Consider the following 24,677-nt stretch of genomic DNA (forward strand, 5'->3'; position numbering starts at 1 on the left):
ACTACTTCCATGACAAAATCAAAGGCATCTACTGAAAATTTCACCCCCCACCCACCAGCATCGAACACCTGCTGACCCCGTCATGCGAGCCTCTCAGCCACCTGATCACCGACTGGAAGCCTCTTTCCATCCAGGAAACAGAAGCACTCATGAGTTTGACCCACTCCATCTCACCCAAGACCCATGTCCCCACTACATCTTCAACCTGGGCCAGAAAGAAATTAGCAGCATCCTCACTCCCATCCTCAACACCTCCATCAGGACTGCCCCCATCCCTGAAGCATGGAAGCAAGCAGAGATCAAGCCGCTCCTTAAGAAACCGTCTGCCGACCTTAGTGAACTCAAAAGTTACCACCCTATTTCACTGCTCCCCTTCCAGCTAATGGCCTGGAAAAGGCTGTCAACAAACAGCTCTCTGAACACCTAGAAGGACACAATCTACTGGACACCTCCTAATGTGGCTTCCGCACCAACTACAGAATCGAGACTGCCTTTATCAATGCAATAGATGACATCAGGTCCTTCCTCAACACAGAGACAAGGCAGCCTTGATCCTCCTCGACCTCTCCACTGCGTTCAACACTGTCTCCCACCACAACCTCACCTCAAGACACCACTACATCAGGATCCGAAGCAACCCCCTCAAATGGATCCACACCTTTCTCACAGGACTCACCCAGAGAGTCCACCTCCCACCGTTTTCCACTGAACCAAAGAGCACCATATGCAGCGTCCCCCAGGACGACACTCAACTCATACTCTCCCTCTCCAAAGACCACGCTACCCGTACGGACAATTTCGGCAAAGCCATGACACGTTGCAGAATGGATGAAATCCAAATCCTTGAAACTGAACACAGACAAAACAGAGGTGATCATCTTCGGAAACACCTCCTCTCCTGGGACGACTCCTGGTGGCCCTCCACACTCAGACAACCCCCGACCCTGACTGACCATGCCCGCAATCTTGGTGTCATCATTGACAGCAAACTCACCTTCAAACGACAGATAAGTGCAGTGGTCAGCTTACACAACCGCTGCATGCTACAGACGATCTTCAGATGGATCCTCATCGAAACCAGAAAGACGGTAACCCAAGCCATCATCACCCGCAGACTAGACTACGGAAAAGCCCTTTACGTCAGACCCCCCCACCTCCTCCTCCACCACCACCTACAGACCATCCAAAATGCAGCAGCAAGACTGGTCTTATCCTCCAGAGGCGGACCCGGATCACCCCCTCACCTCCGAGGACTCCACTCGCTGTGCTCAAGAGGTGCAAATTCAAAGTCCTTACCCTCGCATACAAAGCCCTCCACAACATCAGACCCAATCTCATCAACCACAGACTCTCCTTCCACCGGCCCACAGGGAGCTCCGTTCCACTACCTTCGCTCAAGACTCAAAGTTTGCCGCAGCTGAGGGCGCTCCTTCTCCTACCTCGCTGCCAAGATCTGTCACGACCTCCCCACCACATGCATACCATGCACAACCTCCTCGACTTGAGGAGGAAGCTCTAGACACGGCTCTTTGATGAGTAGATACAAGTTCTCAGCGATTATCCACAGTGCCTGGATAACCTTCGGGGTGATAAGCCGCACTTTACAAATCTAATGATTGATTTAAAGCAGCCTGAAGCTGTGAAATAGCTGTGGAAATGGCCACAAATTAAACTGAGGTGTTGTATGCCCAATCAATGAAGTCGCGGATGAGGAAAAATTCCTTTGCATTGAGTGGCAGTTCGGATTCTTAGCCACAGGATGGAAGCAAACAGAGTAAAGGGGGAAGGTTTTGCTTAGTGGTATTGACAAACTTGTGATTCAGAGGATGAGTGGGTGAACAGGTGAGAGACAAATAGTGGAGATGTAAAGTGACTCTCTATAGATGATCGCAAGTCATCCTTGGTGATTGCCCATTTGATAGCGAGTGAAGGTTGTGTCTGTTTGCTGGCAATTACTTTGCTTATTCTTCTACCCTCCCTTAGACCTACCTCCCAAAATAAATGTTGTTCTACTCAAACCTTTCAAATTTTTAAAAACCCCGAGACAACTTTCCTTCTTTCCAAGACAGGAGGACTTAACCTCTCTCCCCAAATCCTCCAACCCCCACCCCTAAAAAATAAAAAAATAAAATTGGTTATTTGGTTGCAAGATTGCCTGAGAATCAGAAAGGCAGCATTTCATTTTCTCTGTACTGTAGTTAAAACTACATCACTTTTCGAAAGTAATCCTATCTACTTTTTGCAACTGCACATACTTATTTTGTAAAGGATACAACTTGCCAGGCTGTTGTAAAGACTCTGGGGGAATTAATATATCGTCGAAGAAACCCAGTGTAACTACAAAGTGAAGAACAGAAAGTCAGTGACTGGTACTGGACCTTAGCAAAAGAAAGGATTTAGAAAAAAAACCTCACAGACTCACAGAACTGGTTACAGTCCTGTCATGCACATCACTTCTGATAGTCACCAAAGGTCACTGGAATGAGGCTTGTAGGCTTAAAGAGCTGAAAAAGCAGGCTACAAGTCATGAAATGTGCTGTTTGGACATTTATCACTGTCTCTTGGCTGGCGAAATTCCCATCCCAATTTCTGAACCACAGAGCAACATACCATTTGATTACACTGCAATACAGCCACCCCACAATCACCACTTTATTGGGTCTACCAGGCCACAAACTGGCCTTAAAAAGTGGTGGTCCAAAGCCATAGTTCATAGAACAAAATGGACATACAAAGATGTGACAAATATTGGTAGACATTAGCCTGGCAAAAAGGCAGGAGGAGCGCTTTGAACTAAAGGAAATAAGGAGATTCTTGTACAACTTGACATCTTTGAAAGACCAACAAACCTGAGAATCACATGCTACGGCACCTGCCTCCAACCTTTTATATGCAACCGCATGTGAAAATGTCTGATTTCTGATAGCGACTTCTATTCTCATTTTGTGAGTCTCCCAAGGCACCAGACTGGATCCGGAAACTTTTGAAGCAGTTCCTCTGTGTGTAGGTATGTTGTGTTGTGAGGCTCTACTTCAGATCCATCCCGCTCCGGATGTAACAGAGTACCTAGCTCTGCAACAACTCCACATCAGTTCCTTTCTGTCAGAACCTTTTGAGGCGGATCTGGAGCTTTTCCAATTCTGTCAATCTGAGAGAAGTTATGTCTGAATACTGAGAAGAAATTTGAATATGTCTTCTCCGAAAGCAAGCTGTGTCGAGACTGTCCTCAAATGATGTTGATGATAGACATCCACAACATCTGCCTTTGGCACCTCAACCCAAACACGACTAGGCGTTGTGCGACTGCTGCACAAAGAAGAATAGCATGTGCATCGGCGACAGCAAAGCCAAAGGCGATGAACTCTGCAAGTAGTATCGAAAAAGGTCCCAGTCGAAGTCATGGAACTCTCGCTCCCAAGGCCCATCTCACAACCAGTCATCACTGGAGTTGCAGGGGTCAGATAAGTGTAAAAAAAACAACAACAACAAAAAAAAAAAAAACACAAGAAGTCCAAGCACAAGCTGCAGTCGTACCACCACTCCCACCATTTGGAGTCAGGCAATGTCCCTGATACCTCCAAGCCGCATTCGCAACCCCTCTCCTCTCCCAAATCCCCCAATGGAACCGATCCTGCTTTTGCTCCTGGTCATTTCCAAACCCCATAAGATCAGCAATTTCAAAACAGCTCCATGAGCTGAAAGAAGCCCTGAATAAAATCTTCAGGATCCCTTGGGATCCATGTAGAGTGCCTTTGGGCCCTAAAGATCTGAAGTGATCTCCAGTTGGGTTAACACAAGCAGATCTTTCACAGACTGCGCCACTCTACCTCAACCTGAGGCTGGCATCTGCTTCAAGCTTGGTCCCACAGCACCAGTCCCGCTCTACATGAGATGCCATGCTCCACCCCCGACCAATACTGCCAGCACAAGTCTCGACAGATGCACCAATGTCAGTGATGCTGGAAACAGAGCCAATACTATTAGGAGAGCCTGAGACCCATGCTCCACCAACACCAACGTCCCAAACATGACACCATTACACCTATTTGGCCCAAGAGACATATACTTAATATGATGATGATGAAGACACAGGAGAAGACAATGTCCCTATGATGAAGACAACAGCTTTGACGACTTACAGGATGACAGTGGTCTGGATAGCTCTCCAGACATTGTTCACATAGTCAAGTTTGGGGATGAAAAGCCAGACAAACCAGCCTTCTTAGCTATGGTGATTAGGAGGGCGGCAGAGATTTAAAGTTTATTCTGTCCATAACAAAAGTTAAAATTAATCTCCTCACTGAGGTCCTCAACCCTGGACAAACCAATTGAGGACCTCTATTCTCAATCAAGGAGGCCATGCACAATGTACTGGTGGGCACATGAGCGAAGCCAGGGCTTTTCCTCGTCCATTAATAAGCAATTGGCAAGGGGCATAGGCGTCCTCCTGGTGCTCCAGAGTTTCTAGCTCAGCACCCTGCTCCAGAGAGCTTGGTAATACAAGCTTTAAAGAGACCCCTCAATCCAAATACCTTCCCTACAATCACTTCTGACATCTTCGGCCAGCCTTGCCCTAAGATCTGTTAACCTATATTGCCTCCTGGGCAGGTATGAGCATGCGTTGTAGGACAAGGTGGCTGATATGACATTTGACCAACCCTACAGTGCCTTATCACACATGGTAAGTATGCAGCAAAATACTCAGTTTGGTCATGCTTGGATTCGACTGACAGTCTGGGTAGAGCAGTTGGACCCAGTGTGGTACTTCTGTGCCCCACATGAATTCCGGCCACAGGCTTTACTCAGGATGTTCAACAATCCCTGATGGGTATGCCCCTTAATGGATCTAGGCTCTTTGGAGCGTAGGCAGACTTGGCACTAGAAGAGTTCAAATACAGCAAAGCCACTGCTTGCTCTCTATGTGTAGCTCTTCAGGTTTGGCAGACCCACCAGCAATTTCAGCCCTTTCGATGCTTTGACAAGGTGCACCAGCAGAGGCACCACCAATGTGGGTTTCAGCAGCAACAGGTCTCTTTGTCCTTTTGGGGCAGAGGCCAGGGGTCTAGTCACCAGTGTCCAGGCCCTCAAGGGCACCGATCTACCAGACCCTCACCCCTGTCCCACAGCTGCTGCAAAACTGCTTTAATTCACCCTCTGTAGTTCACAATCACTCGGTGCGAGGAGGTATCACCGTCTAAGTTTCTGGATCCAGTCTAGTGCCTGGGGAAATTCACAATGGAGGTAATCTGTAGTGAGATTGAGCCTCTACCAGAAAAGGTGTTATCTAAGGTAAGTAACTTGTACTTCTGTGCTGACTGGGCCAGTTGCAGACAGAGGCACAGCACAGTGCTGGCCCTCGTCACCTACCGTGTACACCATCCTGGCTGCAGCCCTTTATCTTTCCAATGAGAATCTCATCCAGAAAGGGGTGAAACACCACATAGCGAAAGTGAACTGCAAAAAAAAAAAAAAAAAAAAACACAGGGAAATCGAGGGTGAACAAGAGATAATAGATCCAAGGATAAAAAGAGACATGTACCCAGTGAATGCAGCAACAGCACCTTCATTGCCACACTTTAAAATTGCTTTGACAGCCTAATTTCTATGTAAAGAACTTTATTTCATTTACATTCATAAGAAGTAATATACAAATTAATGAGCCATGCCAAGTGCCATGTGTCTTAGGTTGGACTAATGCATTTGGACATTTTCTCTGCACCACCACAAGCACCCAACATGTTCATGCAATTACATCTGAGCTGTGTGTTGAGTCTCTGTGCCTGCCTATGGCTACTGATGTTGCTGTTGTAATTTCTTCAGCTTGGCGATGTATACTGATACCTTGGATCATTTGCAAGGTGGTAGGGTTTTTTGTCACAATGACTGATAATGTGAGTACTCCGCTTCTGAGGCACTAACCCTCACTGGCCTGTTGTTACTAAGGTCCAACCAGGACGAGGGTGGGCTGGATGGCTCGCTCTCTTACTGGCCCTGATTTGATAACTCAGGCTTCAGTGAATCTAGCTTTACCCCACTTCCTGACTATCTAGCATATCCCTCCACCAATTTCCCTGTCTCTTAGGACACCTGCCGCAATCTGTCACTGTTGGCTTACACTACTAAGTTCAGATCCGAAGAACCACTGTCAGATGCCTGGCATGACAAGGCACTCAATGTTTGCAGCAAAGAAAGTAAGATGTAAAGTTTATTCAAGTTCCCGTCTGCGACAGTATGTTATGCATAGACCTTTAATGTCAGGACTGACTTGTTGCTGCTGCTCTGCGGTGTATAGAAGAGCAACTGCTCGTAGTCTAATGCAATGTCAAATCCCTGGGCTACTCTGTGGACAGTGTGCATTGCAGAGTAGTGATGGCTGGTTCGAATATGTGACTGAACAACTAGGTCCTAAACAACGACAGGCTAAACCACTACTGCTGAACAATGAAAAAGCCTAAACAACGAATTTTCCAACAACTAAAAAATACTATTAAAGAAGAATATACCTGAACACCTACATCAATTGCCGCACATACCCAAACCACTACATTAATAACTACAAATATATATATATATAATTTCTAAACAACTAATAAATCATTAAAACAAAAACAAAAAAACTTACCTTAAAATAAATTCTAAACAACTAATAAACCATTAAAAAAAAAAAAAAAAAAAAAATTACCTTAAAATTCGTTGTTCAGGCAATCGTTTTTGAGGCAAAATCGTTCTTTAGGCAGTAGTTGCTCTGTACTTCGTTGTAGGGACTTATTAGTTGTTTAGGGGTCGTTGTTCAGGCAACTCGTGGTTCACACCTCGTTGTTCAGGGTGTTTCCCGGTTGGTTCACCACAATGGAAATGATTACAATGATCACTAGTGCTCATTGTTCATATTTTTGAAATATGAACTTGTGTCCAATTCTCACAGTTAGGTAAATAAAGCTTAGTATAATTAAGCAATAGTTTCCATTATCGAACAATCCCTTAACATCATGAATATGAGAACAATCATATCAAAGCACTAACACGCCATTAAATTGGAGAGTTGTGCCTTTACCCGACCCATAACACTGCAATAGCCTCCAATTTAAAGTGTCCCTCTACTAATCAGAGGTGCATGGTGGGACAAGGATGACAAACATAGAATCTAATGCCCATGAAAGGACCTTGCCACACCTAAACAACTGGAATCCTGCATCACTTTTGATGCTAGGAATCTGCAGTAATTCATACCACGATCTGATCCTGCAGTATGCTCTGCAGCACCTCAAAACCTGACCCGAGCGCTGCAGAGCACCTGTGGGTCCTATATCGGTCCCAAAATCTGCAGTACTGCACTGAAAAAGATTGCGACCTAAGTTAATAATGGAGGGGGGATGAGAGTTGAGGAATGTAAGTAGCGATGACTGAGTCACATGGAAGAGAACAAATGCTTCTCAAAATGTATTATTGGGAAACAGAGCAAACAGAAATTCCAGTGTGCAGAATAATGCTGATTTCACAGAATGCAGTTATCTTACACTGTGGTTTGCATATTGAAACTGGTTGAGAATCGAATCAGAATTTGGGCATTACTATAAAGAGAATGAGGACTGAGTCAGAAAAGGGAAGTCAATCCTCCCTCGCCTCTTCCACTGTCTCCCCTGGGGGCAGGAAGGGGAACTTCAGTAAGACTGAACTCAGATGTGCAAGATATGGCCTGAACGGCTGGGCCTGGGTGGCTTTCGGCTCACCTGCCACATGAAGTCTAACATTTTAACCAAGTAATGAAAATTACTTTGGTGAACACTCTGTGATCCCAAATGAAGCACAAGAGAACCAATGGAGTAGACAGCGGGAAGACCCAAGCATGGAAATTCAAGGGAAGGCTTCTGTAGTTTTTACTGTCAAATGGCTTCAATCACGGTAACGTACTTGGTGGAACGGTTGTATTTAATCAATTAGGACCTAGTAACAGTGTATTCTAAAAATAATTAGCATTACTTTCCAATGACACAGACATTAGATTTGGCAACGTGAAACATAGCTTTGCTGTCAGAGGTGTAGCCTATCAGGTTTGTGAAACCTTAGCTACGGCTCAATTGCTAAAAGTGATGGCCTGCAAGAGCTGACTAACCTAAGAAAGAACGTTGTTGTCTAATGCGAACACCAGAAACAAAGTGAGGTTTGAGAGATGGCTGGGCTGTTTGAGGCCTGAGCATGTAACATTTGGTGAGTTAAAATAAATCTGGTCTCTAAGAGTTTTTGAGCATGAATAGCCTGTGGATTAGTTCTTCCAAGTATAAGCAGAGTTTGTGGTTCAGTATAACCTGTGGAATAGTTTTGCTGTGTTAAACCTTTTAAGCTCTGTGCCATCACATCGCAGAAATCAGACTAAAGTTTGATCTCACATTGTCATTACTTTGGTAACAGATACCCATACCTTTAAAAATCTAAGACAATGTTACTAGAGAAGGAAAGTGGGTTAGCGATCTTTCATGAACACTTCCGCGCCTTCCAGCTGATTCTATGCAATGTCTAAGACATTACATTGCATATAAGGCATTCATTTCCGTAATTTATATAATTATGTGGACATAGTTATTTTGTCCTACTTATGGTAAAGTGTCACTGTTATGCCCTGTGGCCTGTACACTTCCAAAATGTGTGAGAACTCCTGTTACTGTACATATTGGAACTATGAGTTTTGATCACACTCAAATGCCAGATACAATAAAATCTGCATCCCTCGACTTGAATTCAATATTTGCTAGAGGCAGGGCGATAGCTAAAGTACCAAACGTGGATTGTAGTGCAATATGTGCTAAAATCTGCATTTTATTCCTGTATTTTGCAGGAAAACGCATAACATGCGATGATTAGCGCACCTAATAAATTACGGACACCTTAGTGTCAGATTTGATTAAGTAAATACATAGAGCATAGAAAACAGGCCACTTGTAATCAATGCCACAGTGCCACACATGGAAGCACTGAAATGTCACACATAGGCTTACTGAAAAAAGGGTCACACACAAACATTCATTAAACTTGCCAGCTATGCAGAATTCCACTGAAAGCTTGATCAGCTGAATAGTTACACAAAACATGGTTGGAAGGAACAAAGGTATACAGATATAAAAGATTTTTCCAGCGATAGTGGAACAGTTAGGATGTGCATAGTTTGGACTGTGCTTTGGTCTGGATGGGTCCAACGTAGCGCACTAGGAATTTAGTCAGCAGGTACTCAAACCTCTTTAAACTAGAGTCAGGGCTGTGGCCAAGATGGCTGACCGAAGAGACATGTTCCTGAGTCTCACCTTCCCCGCTGTGTTCATCCTGACATAGCTGCCTACTAATGGGGGTCGTACATCCCATGATTGGCGGACATCGGCTGAGCGAGAACCGGAGAGCAGACAGAGGTGGTCATTCTGACCTCGGCGGTAAAAGGCGCCTACCGCCGGTCAGAAATCCTCCATAATCCCGCCGCGGTCGCGGAAACCCGCCACGGTCATTCTGACCCGCAGAAGGCAAACCTCCGAAAATCCGACCGCCACAACAGACCGCCAGACCAGCGGTCGGCGGAAAGGTGGAGGTGACCAAACCTCCACCGCCACGCCAACAGAAATACGCCCATCCCATTACGACCCACGAATCCACGCGGCGGTCATTCAAACGCGGTATTCCATTGGCGGGACACACCGGCGCGGTCAGAATACACACCAACGAACAAAACTCACCCACATTGGACGATTTGAATCCCACACACCTGATACACATACACACACCACTCCCACACACACAATACAATATAAAACACCCACCCACATCACCCACAAACCCCTACGCTTACAAAATCGTAAAGAAGGCAAGAGCGAGACACCAGCATCCAAAACATAACAGCCACAGCCACTCAACACCATCACCCACACACTATCCACACACAAAACAACTCACACCACCACACTCAACTCACTTAAATACACATACTCCACCCCACACATCATACACACCACCCCATGGCACCCCAAAGACAACCCCGCTTCACAGACGAAGAACTCAGGGTTATGGTGGAGGAAATCGTTCGTGTAGAGCCCCAGCTGTTCGGCACACAGATACAATACACCAGCATTGCCCGGAGGACGGAGCTATGGCAGAGGATTGTCGACAGGGTGAACGCAGTGGGACAGCACCCCAGAAATCGGGAAGACATCAGGAAGCGATGGAACGACCTACGGGGGAAGGTGCGTTCCATGGTATCCAGGCACAACATCGCCGTGCAGAAGACTGGCGGAGGACCCCCACCTCAACCCCCACAATTCACATCATGGGAGGAGGAAGTCTTGAACATCCTGCATCCTGACGGCCTCGCAGGAGTCGGCGGAGGAATGGATACTGGTAAGTTGAAGCTTCAATACTGCTTCCCCCCCACCTGCATGCCAAATCAGACCCCAACCCTCACCCCCATCCTCGAACCCCATCCTCACCCCCACCCTCACCCCCACCACCATCCTCACCCCCAACACCATCCTCACCCCCACCCCCACCACACCTATTCCCCGCCAATGTCTCACCATCACAACCCACTCATCCCAAAACCTAGGCCTGCATGCGTCCACTAAGCATGGACACCCATCACCAAAGCATGCCCAATGCATATACACATCCCCCCCACAAGCCACCCTCACCAAAGCCCCCACACACGAATGCCAGCACTTGGGGACACGGGAACCCACAGATACACCCATATGCCACACATTGAAACTATAACCATACCTCTATACCCCTGCAGGACCCGACCGTCAACACACCGCCGCGGAGGGCCCAGAATTATCCCCACCCCCCACCCAAGAGGCCGTCAGCGATGACAGCAGCTCTGTCGATCTGGACACCGATGACCAGCCCGGACCATCGGGGACCTCTGGACAGTCGGTTCCCCTCACACAGGCACAGGCCACTATAGACCCTAACCCCTCTGGGAACACCAGCACAGCTCCCACCCAGCGGGCCCATGCCTCTGTCTCCAGGGCGCGTCAATCTGCGGTGTGTCTACCACTACAGGGCACCCAGGATAACCCACCACCCCAACAACAACAGGGACCTGGGGGCAGTGGTAGTGGGCACACCGGCCAGGGGGCAGAGGCCCAGGGAAACAGGGCAACTCGGCGGGCAGCTGTGCGACAGGGGGGGGAGGAGAGGCCCAGGGAACCCACTCTCCACGAGGTCCTCACCACCATCATGGGAGCATACAACCGCTCCCAGGAGACGATGGCGACGGTACTGGCCCGGTTCCAGGAGATCCAGGTGCTGCAGGAGGAACACTATCGGGGGTACAGGGAGGACATCCGAGCCATCAACACCACCCTGGTTACCATGGTAGGGCTGCTGCAGGACCTCGTAAACAGCAGGGCGGACACTGAACAACACCCAAGGGCCCCTGCCACTAGCCGGGACCAAGAACAGCCATCCACCTCCGCCGGCGCTAGTGGACAGGAGGCCCCCGCACAGCAGCAGCCCACCAGACCCCCACCTCCTGCAGGAGAAGAACCACCCCGCAAGAGGGCCCTGAGATCTCGCAAGACAGAGTAGGATGTCAAGACCCCCGCCAGCAATGGATACCACCTGATGTCATCCCACTGTCCCACATTGTCACCCTGTCCATCCTCGAACTGCCCATGCTCCATCTCTCCACAGGCCTCTGGACAATGCACCTGTGTGACTGTTACTCTGGACTCTGCCATGGACATTCCTTCACCATAGCCCCCACCCACTTGAAACCACCCATCCCATTTTGAGCACTTCAATAAACACCTATTTTGCACCAAAATATCAGGAGTCTGGCTGTGATTTCAATAGATTGTAATTGACATGACAGTGCAAATATGTCCTTGTACATGGTGAAGTCAACAAACAGCTGCCACAAAGCTGTAGTCCATGGGGAAACGAAGCACAGGACTCGTAGTGGGGACCCCAGATCTGAAATAGGGAGGGAAAAGCCAAAACTCAGTCATCATACACTGGGGCAAATAGATAGGCAGCAGAGATGCTGCAGAGTAGTTAACATTTACTAAATTATCTTTGAAATGTTACCTGTGTCCTATTGGAAGTACTGTTCAATGATTCTGTCCCTGTTGTCTGTTTCAGCCCCGTCGTCTTCCTCCTCGTCACTCTCCTCAGGTTCCACCGCTGCCACAACACCACCGTCTCGACCATCCTCCTGCAGGAAAGGCACCTGGCGGCGCAAAGCCAGGTTGTGAAGCATGCAGCAGGCCACGATGATGTGACACACCTTCTTAGGTGAGTACATTAGGGATCCACCGGTCATATGCAGGCAGCGAAACCTGGCCTTTAGGAGGCCAAAGGTGCGTTCGATCACCCTCCTAGTACGCCCATGGGCCTCATTGTACCGTTCCTCTGCCCTGGTCCGGGGATTCCTTACTGGGGTCAGTAGCCACGACAGGTTGGGGTACCCAGAGTCCCCCACTAGCCATACACGGTGTCTCTGTAGCTGTTCCATCACGTAAGGGATGCTGCTATTCCTGAGGATGTAGGCGTCATGCACTGACCCTGGGAATTTGGCATTTACATGCGAGATGTACTGGTCAGCCAAACACACCACCTGGATGTTCATTGAATGGTAACTTTTTCTGTTCCTGTACACCTGCTCCCTGTCTCTTGGGGGAACCAAAGCCACATGGGTCCCATCAATGGCACCAATTACGTTGGGAATATGTCCAAGGGCGTAGAAATCACCCTTCACTGTAGCCAGTTCGCCCACCTCAGGGAAAATGATGTAGTTCCTCACGGATTTCATCAGGGCAGACAACACTCTGGATAACACCTTTGAAAACATGGGCTGAGACATCCCAGAAGCAATTCCCACGGTTGTCTGAAATGACCCACTTGCCAAGAAATGGAGTACTGACATGACCTGCACCAGAGGGGGAATCCCTGTGGGTTGGCGGATGGGGGACATCAGGTCGGGCTCCAGCCGGGCACACAGTTCATGGATAGTGGCACGGTTAAGACGGTAGGTCAGGATAATGTGGCGTTCTTCCATTGTCGCCAGGTCCACCAGCGGTCGGTACACGGGAGGATTCATCCGTCTCCTCGCCCAACCCAGCGGACGGTGCCTAGGAAGGACAACATGGAGCACACAGTCAGGCAACCCACAGGTACGTACTCACAGCTAGCACAGTATACGATTCTCTATGCAGTGAATGGCGTGTCTGAGTGGCTATGCAAGGCCTAGGCCTGTGTGACGCAGTTGAAATTGAGCCATGTGGGCCCTGGAAATGGCGGCTGCCTGACCTGTGAAGTGTGACAATGGGATGTGAGGTCAATGCGCTGGCGTGGCACACCGCGGCGGGCGGCGGGCGAAGACCGCGGCGCGAAGCCGCATTGGTTAACATTGAAGCCTATGGGTTTCAGGAGCCAATGGCGAAGGGCGCCGGCGGTGGCGGGACGCACCGCCGCGGTACGCACCGCCGCGGACGTGACCGCCATTTTCTATCTACTTATCCACTTGCGACTTGAACTTTCACAGGAGAGGACCTATACTGCAAGTGTTGCTGTGACCTCGGTCTGGAAGGGACAATGGCTGCTGCGACTGGGGAAAGGGCCCCTGCCTTCACTGGAGAGGAGTTGGAGAAACTTGTGGATGGGGTCCTCCCCCAGTATGCGCTACTCTACGGTCCTCCAGACCAACAAGTGAGTTTAATTCTATCTGGATTTGGGGCCACTGGCTGGCTTGGGGGCCTGGCGGGGATGGGGGGCATGTTGGGCCTGGCGGGGGGCCTGGCGGGGATGGGGGCCATGTTGGGCCTGGCGGGGGGCCTGGCGGGGATGGGGGGCATGTTGGGCATGGCGGGGGGCCTGGCGGGGGGCCTGGCGGGGATGGGGGGCATGTTGGGCATGGCGGGGGGCCTGGCGGGGGGCCTGGCGGGGATGGGGGGCATGTTGGGGCTGGCGGGGGGCCTGGCGGGGATGGGGGCCATGGCGGGGGGGCCTGGCGGGGGGCCTGGCGGGGATGGGGGGCATGGCGGGGGGCCTGGCGGGGGGCCTGGCGGGGATGGGGGGCATGTTGGGCATGGCGGGGGGCCTGGCGGGGGGCCTGGCGGGGATGGGGGGCATGTTGGGGCTGGCGGGGGGCCTGGCGGGGATGGGGGCCATGTTGGGCCTGGCGGGGGGCCTGGCGGGGATGGGGGGCGTTGGGCCACTGGAAAGGAAAATGCTGAGTAACTTGAACGTGGTATTTCTCCCTCCCTGTACGTGTCACAATGGCTGCTGCGACTGGGGAAAGGGCCCCTGCCTTCACTGGAGAGGAGTTGGAGAAACTTGTGGATGGGGTCCTCCCCCAGTATGCGCTACTCTACGGTCCTCCAGACCAACAAGTGAGTTTAATTCTATCTGGATTTGGGGCCACTGGCTGGCTTGGGGGCCTGGCGGGGATGGGGGGCATGTTGGGCCTGGCGGGGGGCCTGGCGGGGATGGGGGCCATGTTGGGCCTGGCGGGGGGCCTGGCGGGGATGGGGGGCATGTTGGGCATGGCGGGGGGCCTGGCGGGGGGCCTGGCGGGGATGGGGGGCATGTTGGGCATGGCGGGGGGCCTGGCGGGGGGCCTGGCGGGGATGGGGGGCATGTTGGGGCTGGCGGGGGGCCTGGCGGGGATGGGGGGCATGGCGGGGGGCCTGGCGGGGGGCCTGGCGGGGATGGGGGGCATGTTGGGCATGGCGGGGGGCCTGGCGGGGGGCCTGGCGGGGATGGGGGGCATGTTGGGCATGGCGGGGGGCCTGGCGGGGATGGGGGGCATGTTGGGGCTGGCGGGGGGCCTGGCGGGGATGGGGGGCGTTGGGCCACTGGAAAGGAAAATGCTGAGTAACTTGAACGTGGTATTTCTCCCTCCCTGTACGTGTCACATAGGTCCGCGCCCATGAGAAGATCGGGATTTGGCGTGCCATCGCCAAGGAAGTCCGGGCCCTGGGGGTCCACCATCGACGGGGCACCCACTGCCGCAAGAGGTGGGAGGACATCCGCCGCGGGACCAAGAAGACCGCCGAGTCTCTGCTGGGGATGGCCTCCCAACGTAGGCGGGGTGCCTGCCGTCAACTGAGCCCCCTGATGTTCCGGATCCTGGCGGTGGCCTACCCTGATTTGGATGGGCGCGTGAGGGCAGCACAGCAGACACAAGGGGGTGAGTCCAAGCATTATCTACTCTGTTGTTGCGCAGTGGAGGTGTCTGGGTGGGGGAGGAGGGCTGTGGGTCCCCCTAGGCCAGGGCGATATCTGTAGGCTGGGCACCCCCGTAAGCCCCTGTGTCCCCAGCCACCACCCTCAGTAGTGTGTCAGTACAGCCATCCCTGGGCCGTGTCATCCATGGGTGCAGTTGACAACTCTAGGCGTGTAGGGCATGTTCCACGGAATGCGTAGCGGACCCCAAGTGCGCAACTTAGTGCAGGGGGCATCTGTGTCTGTCATGTCCGCTAACTGTACCGGAGATCCATGTAATCAATATCCCTTTATTTCTCTCTCCCCCCCCCTTTTTGTTTGTCTTTCTGTGCTTGTGTGCATCAGCATCATCAGGCGGAGGAGAAGTGGCATCGGGGCAGGAGGGAGCTGCATCTCACATGGCCCAGGAGGGCCATGCCACAGAGTCTGACTGGACCAGTGAGACGGAGGGCGAGGGGAGCTCCACGACGGGGACGACTGGAGCCTGCAGCGACACGGACACGTCCTCGGAAGGGGGCTCCCTTGCGGGGGTGGCACCATCCGTGCCCCCCGCCATTACAGGTACAGCCGCCACCCAGCGCACCATCTCCGCCCTCCCAGCAGCCCCTCCGCGTTCGCCCCGTGCCCGCTCTGCCAGGAAGCCGGGCATCTCCTTCGCCCCAGGCACCTCAGGCCCTGCCCCTGTTACCCCCGCTGCCCTCAGTGAGGAGGTCATTGACCTCCTCCGAACGCTCATTGTTGGGCAGACTACCCTTTTGAATGCCATCCAGGGGGTGGAGAGGGAGGTTCATCGCAGCAATGCGTACCTGGAGGGCATTCATTCGGGTCAGGCTGCCCATCAGCGATCGTTCCAGGCTCTGGCCTCAGCACTGACGGCAGCCATTGTCCCTGTCTCCTGCCTGCCTCTACTAACTCCCTCCTCCCAGTCTCCTGTTCCTCTGCCTGTCCCACCCACACCATCAGACCAGCCTGCACACACCTCAACACCCAAGAGAAGCTCATCCAAACATAAGCACCACAGATCACGCAGACATTCACACACGCAACATTCCGATGCAGACATGCCAACAGTCACTACCACCTCTGTGACCCCCCACCTCCTCGTCTCCCTCCTCCCTCCCTGTGACGTCTACACTCACACCTCCATTCACCTCACCATCAGCCAGTGTTTCCATCACCAGCACACCCTCCACTCCAGTCCGCACACGTGCAGTCACCACCCCCACTGCCATTTACACGTCCCCTGTGTCCTCTCCCACTGTGTCGGTCACCCCCTCTTCCACACCACACAAACGCAGCCACCCACCCACCCAACAGCCATCCACCTCACGACAGCCTATCCCTCCTGCACCTGCACCCAAAGACAGCAAACGTGACTCACCTACAACCACATCCTCTCCCTCCACTCCCATTCCCACTGTACCTACCACTCTCCATTGTCCCAAGAAGCTCTTCCTCGCCACTACTAACTTCTTTCCTGACCTGAGCCACCCCCTCCTTCTCGTCGGGGTAAGAAGAGCACCTCAGCCACCACCAGCCCTGCAGCCCCCTTGACAAGGGTGCAGGGGTATTGGAGCCCGCCAGCCCGCATGTCTGGATCTTCGCCCAGCAGCAAGGGGACAGCCAGCCCACCCCCTGGGAAGAGGAGCAGAAGGCGGAAGGGGCGCCGCAGGAGCCCGCCTTCTACATCCCCCCCGGACACCACCCAGAGACAGTCACCAGCCACAGCTCCAAAGGGAGGAAAGGGCCACAGGCCGACGACTAAGGAGGGCAAGGGCAGCAAGTTGGAGAGGTCAGGCAGCAGGCCTGCTGCCCAGGAGGAGCCCACAACCCCCATAGCCGCTGCCCCGGGAGGAACCGGCACAGCTGCCCCGGGAGAGCCCACCAGCCCCATAGCCGCTGCCCAGGGAGGACCCAGCCCAGCTGGCCAGGAGGGCCCCACCACCCACAGCCCAGGTGGGCAGTGAAGGAGCACCATCCCCGCTGCCCAGGAGGGCACCACCAGGCATTTAGCAGTTGGCCATAGACCGTCCGCCGTCTCAAGAACCGCTGAACTGGGCCCTTCAAGGCAAGAACCGCTGAACTGGGCCCCGCCGTCTCAAGAACCGCTGAACTGGGCCCCGCCGTCTCAAGAACCGCTGAACTGGGCCCTTCAAGGCAAGAACCGCTGAACTGGGCCCCGCCGTCTCAAGAACCGCTGAACTGGGCCCCGCCGTCTCAAGAACCGCTCCGCTGGGCCCTTCAAGGCAAGAACCGCTGAACTGGGCCCTTCAAGGCAAGAACCGCTGAACTGGGCCCCGCCGTCTCAAGAACCGCTGAACTGGGCCCTTGAAGGCAAGAACCGCTGAACTGGGCCCTTCAAGGCAAGAACCGCTGAACTGGGACCCGCCGTCTCAAGAACCGCTGAACTGGGCCCTTCAAGGCAAGAACCGCTGAACTGGGCCCTTCAAGGCAAGAACCGCTGAACTGGGCCCCGCCGTCTCAAGAACCGCTGAACTGGGCCCTTCAAGGCAAGAACCGCTGAACTGGGCCCTTCAAGGCAAGAACCGCTGAACTGGGCCCCGCCGTCTCAAGAACCGCTGAACTGGGCCCTTCAAGGCAAGAACCGCTGAACTGGGCCCTTCAAGGCAAGAACCGCTGAACTGGGCCCTTCAAGGCAAGAACCGCTGAACTGGGCCCTTCAAGGCAAGAACCGCTGAACTGGGCCCTTCAAGGCAAGAACCGCTGAACTGGGCCCTTCAAGGCAAGAACCGCTGAACTGGGCCCTTCAAGGCAAGAACCGCTGAACTGGGCCCTTCAAGGCAAGAACCGCTGAACTGGGCCCCGCCGTCTCAAGAACCGCTGAACTGGGCCCCGCCGTCTCAAGAACCGCTGAACTGGGCCCTTCAGGGCAAGAACCGCTGGCCCTTTGGCAGACGTGGCAGGGCAGGATCTATCTCGGGCAGGGCTGCAGGATGTCCTCTGGCCAACTTGCCTCCTCCAGTGGCAGTGGGGTCTGTTATGGACTGTATGGACTGTGGCTTTGCTCTCCCCAGGATGGCCCAGTGGGCAGGCCACCCACTGTATGGACTGTATGGACTGTGGCTTTGCTCTCCCCAGGATGGCCCAGTGGGCAGGCCACCCACTGTATGGACTGTTTGGACTGTGGCTTTGCTCTCCCCAGGATGGCCCAGTGGGCAGGCCACCCACTGTATGGACTGTGGCTTTGCTCTCCCCAGGATGGCCCAGTGGGCAGGCCACCCACTGTATGGACTGTGGCTTTGCTCTCCCCAGGATGGCCCAGTGGGCAGGCCACCCACTGTATGGACTGTATGGACTGTGGCTTTGCTCTCCCCAGGATGGCCCAGTGGGCAGGCCACCCACTGTATGGACTGTTTGGACTGTGGCTTTGCTCTCCCCAGGATGGCCCAGTGGGCAGGCCACCCACTGTATGGACTGTATGGACTGTGGCTTTGCTCTCCCCAGGATGGCCCAGTGGGCAGGCCACCCACTGTATGGACTGTTTGGACTGTGGCTTTGCTCTCCCCAGGATGGCCCAGTGGGCAGGCCACCCACTGTATGGACTGTTTGGACTGTGGCTTTGCTCTCCCCAGGATGGGCCAGTGGTCATGGAGTCCCCTCGTGGATCTGGCGTTGTGTACTCAAGTGGCTGAGGTGCCCCCCCTTCCCTTCCCCCTGAGGTGCCTGTCCTATTTTCTTTCTGATGCCCCTGCAGTGTTCTCTCCGTGGAGTTCTTGTCGTGGGACTGGGCCTTGCCCCTTTGCACAGGACCCCTGTGATCCACGGACAGTGGTTGGACTACATTTAGTAGCTGTATATATTTTGTACATAGTTTATTTATTTTTTGGGATTAATGGCGTACATATTTCAATATATCTGCCCGTTTATGATCTCTTCTTTTGGTCTTTGCATTATTTCGGAGGGGGGTGGTTTGTGGGTTGTGACAGTGATCTGTGGGAATGCATTGATGTGTGTGTTGTAGTGGGTGTGGGTGGGTGGGTGTGTGCCGGTAATCTTTTCCCTCCCCTGTGTCGTAGGTGCAGTACTCACCGATGTCTTCCGCGCCGCCGGGCGTGCTCCTGGTATATGAGGAGGAATAGGAGTGCGGGGATGACCTGTAACTCTGGCTCCATACTGCCGGAATCTCGCGTGGAGTGCGTAGAGGTGAGCGTTTTCCCGTTCGTAGTCTGTTTCCGCCGTGTTCTTATCGGCGGTGCTCCCGCCCCGGAAAAGGTGGCAGATTGGTGGGTCGTAATAGGGTGGGCGGTACTTTGTCTGCCGCCGGGCTGTTGGCGGGAACCGCCGCGCTGTTTGTTTGTACCGCTGTGGCGGTCGGAGTGTTAAGTTGGCGGGCTGTGTTGGCGGTTCCCGCCAGGGTCAGAATGCCATTTTTAATACCGCCGGTCTGTTCGCGGTCCGACCGCCGCCTCTCCGCCGACCGCCAAGGTCAGAATGAGGGCCAGAGTGTGTGCGGGGCCTCGCGTCAGGATCCAGCGACGGCTGGGCTCGAAGGTTAGAAGCCCAAGTGCTCCATGCAGCGAAGCCAGTGGATCAATTGGGGGAAGAGGCCCCCGCCTCACAAAGGAGCAATGAGGCAGAGAACACTGCAGAAGCTCGGTGGTCCTGATGGGCGCCTCTGGCCGTGCTCTTTCACTCATGGGCCCTCTTCAGAAGGGAGGTAGAATCGGTACTGCAGACGTCTTTCTCCGAGGCCCTGGAAGTGTCGGGAGTTGGCCATGGCGGTGCGCGTTGCTCCCGCGGCACAGAACCTGAGCCCCACGGGTTAGGGCCCTGGACTACAGCCCCCTAGGTGATGGCACTCCCATGGTGGCCTGAAGGACCCAGTGTCAGCCCTTTTTTTTAGCAGCAGAGGGTCTGGAGCCTTGGCCTGGACTGGTTAGCTGTTCCCGCTGCCCTGGGGGGCTTCCCGAAGGCTCCCCTTGGAAGGTCTACACTGAGACAAGATTGGGGGGCCCTCCCCCAGAACTGCCCCGCTGTAGGGTTTCCTTGACGGGGAGTGGATCCTACGGGGTGCCCGTTAGGCCTGACCTTGGTTCTGCCTGTGACGACCCTGGGACTGGGGACCAGCTTACAGAGCTGACATCACCCAATGTCACTGAACATCTGAAGGTCTCAGACTTGGAGGCTGGATACTGTGCGCCTCCTCCCAGGGGCACTGCCTTGAGTGTTCGTCTGGCGATGGTGCACATTTGGGGCCCAGGGCCCTTGACTGACTAGTTCTAGCCCACAAAGACATTGGATGGACCCCCTTTGGGCAGCTCTGTGCCCTGCTCGGCCCGTGGGAGAGGAGAATGCCTGCGTGAAGATGGGCGGGTGGCCTATGAAGCTGCACCAGCTTGACGATATCGCCTCTGGGGTGGCAGGGGCGCCACCCACCAAATATCACTGACATGCCGGTTGCCTCGGAGTCACGATTGCCCTTGACAGTTTCACACTTTGCCAAACCTAGTGAACAAGGGACTCCAAAGCAGCAGCTTTGAAGTTTAACACTTCCTTAGCTGACCTGCGCTCCACTGCTGAGAGCACCTAGCACTTGGGCGTGTGGTGAGCTTTCCCTACACCTCTGGTGTAGAGGCTAGTAGTGGCTGAGGGGCTATGGCTGGTGGACGAGGGAAAAGGATTGTATGCTGAAGGACATGCTCGTCAAGCCCACCAGCTCAGACTCTGGGTGACCCTCCTTGTCTCTGGGATCGGACGCCTTGATGGATGCCCCCAGGGAATCGCCGTTCCTGGAGGTCCTCTTCTCTTCCCTCTGGGATGACTCTCAGAAAAAGCCTCTCAAACGACCTCAAAGCGATCAGCCAAGATATCAACAGCTTGGGAGACAGACTCATCGCTGGAAGACCATGAAACAAATCGCAATGAAGAGGTTGAGCAGTTTCAGGAGGCGGTCATGCGGCTCTAGGACCAGCAGCTGGACCTCCAGGGGCCCGCTGAAGTTCTGGAGAACAGATCGCTGCGCAATAAAATCCGCATCAAAGGTGTACCTACCGGGGCAGATGGGGCTGACATAACTTGATATGTCACAGAGCTCTTCTTCTCAATCCTGGAGGTATCTTCGGAGACAGAAATGAAGCTGGACAGAACTCAGAGTCGGCCCTAAAAGACTAAAGTCAGCCCCCCTTGGACATTATGACATGTGTTCACAACTTTCCACTTAAGCAGCGCATCTTCCACGCGGCTCAGGACCACCACCCTTTTCAGTTCTGGTGTCTCAGTCAATACTTTACCAGGACTTGGCTGCCTCCACTCTCCAGAAACACAGGGACTTCCGCCCTGTTACTGCCCATCTCTGATCTGCAGACATAACATATTTGTGGGGGCACCCCTTCAGGATTGTCTTTTGGCGCAACGGAAAACACCATCAGCTTTGATCCCTGGAGGGGACTTATCGGCTGCTGGGCACTGACGACCCATGGAGTCGCCCCAGGCTGATCAACATGAGGGCGGGACTCGCACGAGTTCCTGTCAGAGTGGCACCAGGGCGTCTTCGGAAGGGCTCCATCCCAACCCAGAGACAAATCTAAAGAACAGGAACCTGTGTTAGAAACGCTCTCTGGGGACCCTACTGGAGCAGAGCTGACATGAATACGGCTGTGATGTTGTTACACTTTACACTAAGGTAGGTGGGACAGGGCGGGGAGGTGGGACTTTAGGCCACTACACACACCCAGTTATCTCTACTGACTGGGTCTTAGACCCTAGACTCTGACCTTGTTTGGAAATTTTTCTACAGTTTTATGTTTGGTTCTTCTTTACTTTTTTTCATTTTTCCGTCAACCTACTGTAGGAGGCTGGCCTGGCTTGTAGTGGGTACCAAGGGTTACTTACACTCTGTACCAGGTCCAGTTATCCCTTATTAGTGTAGAAGAGGTGTTTCTAGCAGCTTAGGCTGAACTAGGAGACATGCAAAGCTCCTACTATACCACTGGTGTCATATGCACAATATCATAAGAAAACACAATACACAGAGTTACTAAAAATAAAGGTACTTTATTTTTATGACAATATGGCAAAAGTATCTCAGTGAGTACCCTCAGTATGAGGATGCCAAATATACACAAGATATATGTACACAATACCAAAAATATGCAGTAATAGCAAAAGGAAGTAATGCAAGCAATGTAAAGTTACAGTAGATTATAATAGGAGCACATAGGTATAGGGGCAACACAAACCATATACTCCAAAAGTGGAATGCGAACCACGAATGGACCCCAAACCTATGTGAGCTTGTAGAGGGTCCCGAGTACCTGTGAAACAAGGGGACCAAGTCCAAGAGTCGCGACAATGTCGAGAGTGGGCAGATGCCCAGGAAATGCCAGCTGAGGGTGCAAAGAAGATGGAAGAAGCTTTGGTGCAAGAACGAAGAGGGCTAGGAACTTCCCCTTTGGAGGATGGATGTCCCACGTCGTGAAGAAGCTTGCAGAGGTGTTCCCACGCAGAAAGACCGCAAACAAGCCTTGCTAGCTGCAAGGGTCGGGGTTAGGGTTTTTGGATGCTGCTGCGGCCCCGGAGGGACCAGGATGTCGCCACTTGGATGAGGAGACAGAGGGGGCGCCCAGCAAGTCAGGGAGCCCTCACAGAAGCAGGCAGCACCCGCAGAAGTACTGGAACAGGCACTTGGAAGAGGAGTGAACCGGAGTCCACCCAAAGTCACAAAAGGGAGTCCCACGACCCCGGAGGACAACTCAGAAGGTTGTGCACTGCAGGTTAGAGTGTCGGGGACCCAGGCTTGGCTGTGCACGAAGGAAATCCTGGAAGAGTGCACAGGAGCCGGAGCAGCTGCAAATCACGCGGTACCCAGCAATGCAGTCTAGCGTGGGGGGGGGGGGGGGGGGGGGGGGTGGGGGGGGGGATGGGGGGGGGCAAGGACTTACCTCCACCAAACTTGGACTGAAGAGTCACTGGACTGTGGGAGTCACTTGGACAGAGTTGCTGAGTTCCAGGGACCACGCTCGTTGTGCTGAGAGGGGACCCAGAGGACCGGTGATGCAGTCTTTTGTTGCCTGCGGTTGCAGTGGGAAGATTCCTTCGTCCCACAGGAGATTTCTTCAGAGCTCCTGGTGCAGAAAGGAGGCAGGCTACCCCCAGAGCATGCACCACCAGGAAACAGTCAAGAAGGCGGCAGGATAAGCAATACAAGGTTGCAGTAGTCGTCTTTGCTACTTTGTTGCGGTTTTGCAGGCGTCCTGAGCAGTCAGCGATCGATCCTTTGGCAGAAGGTGAACAGGGAGATGCAGAGGAACTCTGATGAGCTCTTGCATTCAGTATCTAAAGAATTCCCCAAAGCAGAGACCCTAAATAGCCAGAAAAGGAGGTTTGGCTACCTAGGAAGGAGGATTGGCTACTAAGAGAGGTAAGAGCTTATCAGAAGAAGTCTCTGACGTCACCTGCTGGCACTGGCCACTCAGAGCAGTCCAGTGTGCCAGCAACACCTCTGTTTCCAAGATGGCAGAGGTCTGGGGCACACAGGAAGAGCTCTGGGCACCTCCCCTGGGAGGTGCAGGTCAGGGGAGTGGTCACTCCCCTTTCCTTTGTCCAGTTTCGCACCAGAGAAGGGCTGGGGGATCCCTAAACCGGTGTAGACTGGCTTATGCAGAGATTGGCAGGATCTGTGCCCATCAAAGCATTTCCAGAGGCTAGGGGAGGCTACTCCTCCCCAGCCCTGACACCTATTTCCAAAGGGAGAGGGTGTAACACCCTCTCTCTGAGGAAGTCCTTTGTTCTGCCTTCCTGGGCCAGGCCTGGCTGGACCCCAAGAGGGCAGAAACCTGTCTGAGGGGTTGGCAGCAGCAGCAGCTGCAGTGAAACCCCGGGAAAGGCAGTTTGGCAGTACCCGGTCTGTGCTAGAGACTCGGGGGATCATGGAATTGTCTCCCATTTCCATGATCTTAGACATGTTACATGGCCATGTTCGGAGTTACCATTGTGACGCTATACATAGGTAGTGACCTATGTATAGTGCACACGTGAAATGGTGTCCCCGCACTCACAAAGTCCGGGGAATTTGCCCTGAACGATGTGGAGGCACCTTGGCTAGTGCCAGGGTGCCCACACACTAAGTAACTTAGCACCCAACCTTCACCAGGTGAAGGTTAGACATATAGGTGACTTATAAGTTACTTATGTGCAATGTAAAATGGCTGTGAAATAATGTGGGCATTATTTCACTCAGGCTGCAGTGGCAGGCCTGTGTAAGATTTGTCAGATCTCCCTATGGGTGGCAAGAGAAATGCTGCAGCCCATAGGGATCTCCTAGAACCCCAATACCATGGGTACCTCAGTACCATATACTAGGGAATTATAAGGGTGTTCCAGTATGCCAATGTGAATTGGTAAAATTGGTCACTAGCCTGTTAGTGACAATTTGTAAAGCAGAGAGAGCCTAACCACTGAGGTTCTGGTTAGCAGAGCCTCAGTGAGACAGTTAGGCATCACACAGGGAACAC

The 24,677-nt window shown here is 53.1% G+C and overlaps 1 protein-coding gene across 2 annotated transcripts in view; it reads right to left on the reverse strand.

The window, feature by feature from the left end:
- POLR3H (RNA polymerase III subunit H) overlaps window positions 1–24,677 on the reverse strand; it is a 78,565-nt gene that overhangs the window by 15,954 nt on the left and 37,934 nt on the right. For both annotated transcript variants that reach the window (XM_069231255.1, XM_069231256.1), the window contains exons 4-5: window positions 5,368–5,454; window positions 2,274–2,337 (exon numbers count right to left, since the gene is read on the reverse strand). In XM_069231255.1, coding sequence (XP_069087356.1) covers window positions 2,274–2,337; window positions 5,368–5,454 — 151 coding nt within the window. The remainder of the gene's footprint in view (window positions 1–2,273; window positions 2,338–5,367; window positions 5,455–24,677) is intronic.

Source organism: Pleurodeles waltl, chromosome 4_2 (genome assembly GCF_031143425.1).
Source record: "Pleurodeles waltl isolate 20211129_DDA chromosome 4_2, aPleWal1.hap1.20221129, whole genome shotgun sequence".
NCBI lineage: Eukaryota > Metazoa > Chordata > Amphibia > Caudata > Salamandridae > Pleurodeles > Pleurodeles waltl.